General features: G+C 47.6%; 1 protein-coding gene across 1 annotated transcript in view; it reads right to left on the bottom strand.

Moving 5' to 3' along the window:
- Positions 1-2,124: 2,124 nt before the first annotated feature.
- Positions 2,125-7,074, bottom strand: part of zdbf2 (zinc finger, DBF-type containing 2) — an 8,359-nt gene continuing 3,409 nt past the window's right edge. Inside the window, exons 7-12 of the mRNA XM_080758194.1 lie at positions 6,999-7,074; positions 5,820-6,077; positions 5,071-5,222; positions 4,581-4,749; positions 3,926-4,193; positions 2,125-3,227 (exon numbers count right to left, since the gene is read on the bottom strand). The exon at positions 6,999-7,074 is cut by the window's right edge and continues 59 nt beyond it. Of these exons, the coding sequence (XP_080614320.1) occupies positions 2,503-3,227; positions 3,926-4,193; positions 4,581-4,749; positions 5,071-5,222; positions 5,820-6,077; positions 6,999-7,074 (1,648 nt within the window). The 3' untranslated portion in view covers positions 2,125-2,502. The remainder of the gene's footprint in view (positions 3,228-3,925; positions 4,194-4,580; positions 4,750-5,070; positions 5,223-5,819; positions 6,078-6,998) is intronic.

Below are 7,074 nucleotides of genomic sequence, written 5' to 3'. Positions count from 1 at the left end.
GAATTATTCTGTTCCAATATGGCAATTGTATTACAAATGAGAGGGGGATAAGTTGTGGAGCTAGCTGCTTTAGCAGACAGTTTGAGGGTCCAATGGAGTTGGGAGGTTTTGTCCGAAGCACTTTTTTTTAAATACTTTTCATTGGTTCCGATTTTTATAACCAACACATGAACGTAAACGGTGTTCAATAGCATTGAGAAAAAAAGTTTGGTGCTTTCTGCCGGACAGCAACGAGTTTATCTGACAACAGACAGTTCACCTCTGACCTCAACAAGTTGTGAGCTTGTAGATCTGCTATAAGCATAAATACACACAGCGTAGTGTCATCAGCGCGTTATAGGTGGGGGCGGAGATAATCGGGGGATTTAAACAGACTGATTTAAACAGACATTTCTAAAGCAATTGCAATGTCATAGATTTGAGTCATTTGCCTGTGGACAAGGCTTAGTACATTAAACGGCATCGGAATTGATTGTTGTCCATACATTAGTAAGGACTATAGACAGCCGGTTGAGTCCCAAGATATTTACAGCTATCCGAGTCGCCTGGTAAACCTGAAAACTGGAAGGTCGGGGTTCGATCCAGTGACGAATAGTTTTCATAATCCTCATGGGGGGGCCCTGGCCCTCCGGCCCCCACAGACTCTACGTCACTGGTTCGATCCCTGGCCCGCCGTGGCCCGGTCATACCAAAGACTATAAAAACAGGACCCAATGCCTCTCTGCTTGGCATCAATGGGTTTGATTGGGGGGGGGGGGGGTCAAATCAGCTCACCGCTCCAAGAGATGGGTCAAATGTGGAGAACAAATTTCACTGCGGTTAACGTGTGGCAAATCGTATACGAGCCACGATTATGATTGATATGGTAAAGTTTAATTGATCGTAGCTGTAGACAAAACACAAAGCCAGTAATGACTTCATTATGTTTATGGAGCTCATTTGAGTGAATTCGATACTTAATAGTTGGCACCTTGGACATCTGCACCTCGATTTTAAAATTGTCCATTTTGTCAAATGTTAACATTTGAAAACTGGTTTTAAGTAATGTAAAGTATCCATGATGTGAACATGAATGATCATTATCAGACTTGCTTGTGCAACTCTATTTCGGGGGCAATTTTGGGAACACAACGTGCCACACTCGCGACACGCTGTGAGCTTGTAGATATATTTTTTTGGTTGGTGTACTGCATTCCGATATTAATTTGAACTCTAATTAATGGCCACCGATCTGATTAAAAATGCTTTTTATTGAACAATGCTGAAGATACGGGCGCTAATAAACCTAATGACCCAAAGAGAATTGCAACATCCGTGGCCCTGGGATGAGCACTGAACATTTATGTAGACGTTATGTTGTAAATGGGAAAAGTTTGTAAAACAGGCTGAAGTTATGACAGACGAGCATTATGTGAACCATGGCAAAATCATCTCGTATATATTTTTTATCCCACGATTTTGTAACCCATTTTCACCCGTGTCAATTATCTAATGTGATCCTGGGCTCTACACACCCTCCACCAACCTGGGGAGAGCAACGGACTTGAACTCATGCTTCCTTCATGCATGAGTGTCCAAGTTGCTCCTTTACACCTGACAGGGGGGAGTTTCCCTGGTTGGACGTAGCGCGTGGAGGAGGAACACGTTATTCCAAACAGTTCCTTTCCCCTCCATCAGGCGCCCCGGCTGGCCAGGGGGAGGCAGTTTAGAGACCAGGATTACTGCATGTTTTTTGTGAGGGTACCTACCCTAGGGGACACGGGGAGAACATGCAAACTCCACACAGAATCGTATAGCTTAATAATTCAACTTTCAGAGGGCGAGTGAGTGGGGTAAAAAGATTGCATTCCAGATGTCCTGACAGATTTCTATCGTCGAATCGCTCTGAAAGTGATAAAAAAAAGAGGTATAACTACCGGTATTGTAAGAGATAACTATTGGGAAGACAAAGACCATTATTCTTCTCCCAGCCTAAAACTGGAGATGACATTTATGGGCGTTCCTTTCTATCTCTGTATCTATTGATTAAGTAGGCCTATTATTCAGGTGGGGTTGTGGGCTTGTAGATCTGCTATTGAAGTATCTTCATACATTACCAAACATACATGAATAACTGAGTCAATGTTATGTAATGAATTTAATTCATAAATTGATCTTTAATCCAGGGTCTAATTTAGCCTGGACTTTTGTTTTAAAGTGCATTAAAATAAACAACATATGACAGTAATTAAAGCGTGTTGGATTATGTAACAAAATTCATACTGTATGAAATACATTCAACACACATACATGATAAAGAAAGATTAGAGCATCATTGTCATTAGGGGTGTAACGATACTGAAGCGTTACAGTGGAGTGCTCCTTTAATTCAATCCACCTGTTCAATGTGATGATAAATCATAATTCAATCAACATGACTGATGACGCCCAACTTCATTTTGACCTTACACTAGGTGAGACTTTTGTTTTGGCGGCTTCCGACAAACGGACGGGTCAACGGGGTCAGTTCCTGGTTCTTCCCGACCTCAGACACCGCGAGGGGGAGGAGTCTATCAGTGGGCCTGTGGAGCAGGCGGCTTTCCTGCCCTCCGAGAGCCGAGGGGAGCTCCACTTCCTGGGCTGTGGCGAGAGAGAAGGCTCCCTGGGTCTCTTCCTCCGGCCTCCGCCTGAGCCTCGCTCTGACTGGCCGGTCCGCCTTCCTCCCCTCCCCGAGCCTCGCTCCGATTGGCTAGTCCTTCTTGCTCCCCTCCCCGAGCCTCGCTCCGATTGGCTAGTCCTCCTTCCTCCCCTCGCTCTCTTTCCCTTGGCACTACCTGCTGTTCCCCGATTGGACGAGGTCTTTGTCGCATCCGCACTGACCATGCTCGGCGGGAGGTGGTCACCGTTGGACGGCGTGCCGGAAGATGACCTTCGACCCTTGTTGACCCCGGTTGAGCCCGAGGCCCCTCCCTTCCTCTTCCTTCCCACAGACGCCGCCGACGCCCCTTCCTGCCTCTCGGCGTTCAGCTCGGGGCTCAGGCTCCTGAACAGCTGGCGTACGTGTCTCCCCTTGGGAAGGACGCCCCGCTTCTCGGGAACGATGCCCCGCCCCTTGGGAGGGGAGCTGACGACGCAGTGTCTCAGCGGGTCGTAGAACTGCAGTGGGAGGGGCTTGTACTTCAGCCTGGTTCCCTGCCGGCCGTCCAATGGACGCCTGCGCTTCCTGCAGCGCTTGTGGTGGGAGGAGCCTAAAGAAAAATGCAAGGTTTTAGTTGTTTTATCCACACTTTTCCTGGGCTGTGTGTGCTCCAGTTCCTGTCGATTTGATCCAATGAAAGCCAATGAAACTGGTCAGATGACCAATGATATCCAATGAAATCAACAGGAACTGGAGCACACACAGCCCAGGAAAAGTGTGGATAGAGCGGAGGTTCCCAAACTTCTTCATGTCAAGGACCCCCAAATTGACACTATATATATAGCCTGCAGACCCCCATTTGAAAAGATCCCCATAAGAGAAGATTTTTTACGGCTCTACCTCTAGAGGTAGATTCTCAGCCCGTTACATTTCAAGGACCCCCAGTTTGACATGCATTAGTCTACGGACCCCCCATTTAATGGCATTTCTATCTCTGGGACCCCAATTTATATTGTAAAATCAATGTTAATGTAACTGAGAACGGGTCCACTTGTGGTTCCATTTGCGGGAAATGTAGTCTTTGGGTTGTTTGACTCGTTTCTAGCGTTTATTACTCTTTGGGTATATTATATTGTACACTTCCACCTTAGTTGATGCTTCATATCGATATGAGTAAAATATCCAGGGTGATTCGTTTACATCTAAATGTCATCTGGAACAGATCTACATGCCAGGCCTCTGGCTTTTTCTAGCCACAAAACTACGTGTTGTGAGTTTGTTTAACTAAACCACTAATTAACTAATTACCATGAAGCCCTAGCTGTGCTCCAGTGTCTGGGGAGCAGAGGATGTAGACCAATGAGGTTTGAGCTTGCAGGGGAGTGATGACGTTGACCAATGAGGTTTGAGCTTGCAGGGGGGTGACGTTGCTCAGCCTGTCCGGGGTTCTCTCTTCTTGCTCTGCCTGCCGGGGGTGAGGAGCGTCCTGATTGGCTGTCTGCTGGTCCAGCGGCTGCTGACGGATAGCTGGCGCAACCAATGGTGCGGTCTGAGTGCCGTGACTCACTTTGACCACCTGGGGAGACAAAGAATTTTGCTGACATGCTGTTTTTCAAACATTTAAAGTCTTTATCATGGTCCTACACAGAAACATCCACTCTTGTGTTCTGAGGCTTCTCCGGATGCAATGAAAAAAATACCCATTTGCCTGTGGGTGTCACTATTGAGGGATTTTGCCTGTCAATCATCGCCTCTGGCTGTAGCATGGAACTGCTTGATCACAAACCAGTTCATACTGTGTGATTTGTCGGCGACAGTGCCAAATATCTAGAACTGCTCTGGGAGGCATCGGCATACTTTTCACACACTGCAAGCTCGCCGAGATCTGGGACTTGTCGACATGTGGTAAGAAAGGTCTGACGGCAGAATGGGGCCAAATGTGTGTGCAGGGCTCTTTAGTCACCTGACACCTGGAGGCCAATCGGAACAGACGGCGACGTCTCCGCCTCCTCAAGGTGCATTGTGGGTCATCCTCATCCCGATTGGCTAGAGGAAGATGATTGGCATCGTCCTCGTGTTCCTCTCCGTCAGCCAGACTCCGCCCCTTCCTGTTCTGGCTCCTCCTTCCATACCTGGAGATGATGACAATTGTTTTGATAAAAAAAAATCCAGGAAAATAATCAGATAAATGGATTTTATCAAGTCTATTTACATTGAAGCGGACCGAGGCAGACCTTTTCACTTCCGGTTCATTCCCTGTTTATCGATCGCCTAGCAACAGAGAGCTATTCATGCGGTACTGAAGAGTATATTCAGTATATTCATCTAACTTAATAAAAATAAAATAAAAACTTGTCAGAGAACGCCAATGGGGGGAAAATACAAATCTAATTCGTTCTTGGCAGTCAATGAGTTCATTAACAAATTAACGTATTGATTAATGTATTGATTACCTGATCAGTGACTCTGTATCGAAGTAGCAGATGAATTTTCCGTGTCTGAATTCTCTCACCATGCTCTCCACCTTCTCCTCATCCTCCTGCTCGATCTGAGCCCACGTCTTCCCCATGAATGATGGAGGGATGAAGGCCGGAGCAGGAAGTACCTGGTAAGTAGACCATGTACTGATTAACTCATTCAATCATTTAATGCAGTGGTTTTCAACCATTTTCGTATCGAGGACCCATTATGTATTCAGCATTTGAGCCTGACGGGACCACCGTTTGATGACATTTTGCCTCTCAGACCCAAAACTTTTGTTGTTGTCGATCAAAATAACAATTATTCTACATTCTCTAATTATGTAGACTTCTTGTGAATTAAGTAATGCAGATGTTTAACATTAATGTAACTCTTGAGAGCATTTTACGCTCTCAAGATTTCATTTATAAGTGGTCATTTGGTTGCCAACTCTCCATCGTTTAGCTGATGGGCACCACCTGGAACCCCCTCAAGGACCCCTGGTCCCCACTTTGGGAACCACTGATTTAATTCACCCAGAGCCACGGTCTGGTCTATAATATAAATATAGTACCGTTAGCTGGGTGTTTGTGGGGGAAAAAAAAGCTCTAACATGGGAGTGGATCGGATTTTTTGCGATCACGCTAAATTGGCAGGCAATGAGTTTTTAAAAGTAAAGAATGTAAATGTAAAGCTATAAGTGTACTTTAAAAGTAATGAATGAAAGTGATGGAGTACACACCTGCTCGATGGGCAGGATGACCCTGTACCCCTCCTCCCCCTCCTGACTCCTCCTCCTGGCTACGTCCCCGGGCGCGGCATGGAGGGCGGAGTCTAGCTGGTGGGCGTAAACCTGGTCATCCAGGTGAACCCGGGCCTCCGTCAGAACCCACAGGTCCAGAGTGGCTGTGGCCTGGGGGAGGGGTGTGGCCTGGGTGAGTGTATGGAGGGCAGGGCTGTGTGGGGGGAGTCGGTCAGTTCCACCTCGTTCCAAAGCCTCCTGGAGAAAAGAAACATTAAGCATTAAGCTCTGAAAACGTGAATCTGTCTGCTATAGCGCCACCATGAGTGCTGAATTGAAACATAGGGTGGAATTTGGCCTAGTGGCAATGTGCGTGCAAAGTTTCGCTGGGTTCATGATTTGAGACATTTCGTTAAAACTTTACAAGCCAATCTTAGGACAGTTTCACGTTAGCTGTTCACAGACTGACAGGGGCAGACTGACAGGGGGCAACATGTCTTTGGTCTGGTGGAGACAATAATAAACGTGCACGCGCACGCACACACACGCACACCAGAGCATGTGAGCGGAGCGGGGGGATTTTGACGTGAGCGCGGAGCGGGTTTTTAAATGGGTCAGATTGACTTCCGGAGCGAGAACTGTCCTCCGCTCCGAGCCGCTCAGTGCACACGGCACGGCAATGTGCAAGCTTGGCTAGCAGTTTACATCAACCATTGCCTCTCAAGCAGGCCCGGCACCACGGGGGGGGGTAAAGGGGATGTTTGCGCCCTTAAATCAACCTCTTTGCCTTTGTGCCCCCTCAAAAATCTCAATGCCCTCTCAGTCATTTCATCCAGCCTGCTCTCAGACTCAAGCCCAGCCCCATACGCGTAATCTGCTTCACGGACTGTCCATGAGAATAGACATACAAATCACCAATGCACCGCTCATGGCATGTCGACAGTTTACATATCTGTTCTTTTGGATTTGGACACATGACGATGGGCTACAACAGAGCATGTGAGCGCGAGCGGAGCGGAGCGGATGGATTTTGAAGTGAGCGCGGAGCGAGCGTAGAGCGGCGTGGGGGAGATGAACGTGAGCGCGGAGCGAGCGTAACAAAAGCCGCCGAGAGCGAAGAGCGGAATGATCGGCCGCTCCGCTCCGCTCACATGCTGACGCACACACACAGGGTACTACCTGTACATGCAGGTCCCAGTCATCAGTGAGTGCAGCAGAGCACAGAGACTCTGGCAGACTGAAGTGGAAGCTCTCT

The sequence above is a fragment of the Protomyctophum bolini genome (genome assembly GCF_963924005.1).
Source record: "Protomyctophum bolini genome assembly, chromosome: 24".
NCBI lineage: Eukaryota > Metazoa > Chordata > Actinopteri > Myctophiformes > Myctophidae > Protomyctophum > Protomyctophum bolini.
The sequence above is the reverse complement of the archived record's forward strand: the minus strand, read 5'-3'. Positions and strand labels throughout refer to the sequence as shown.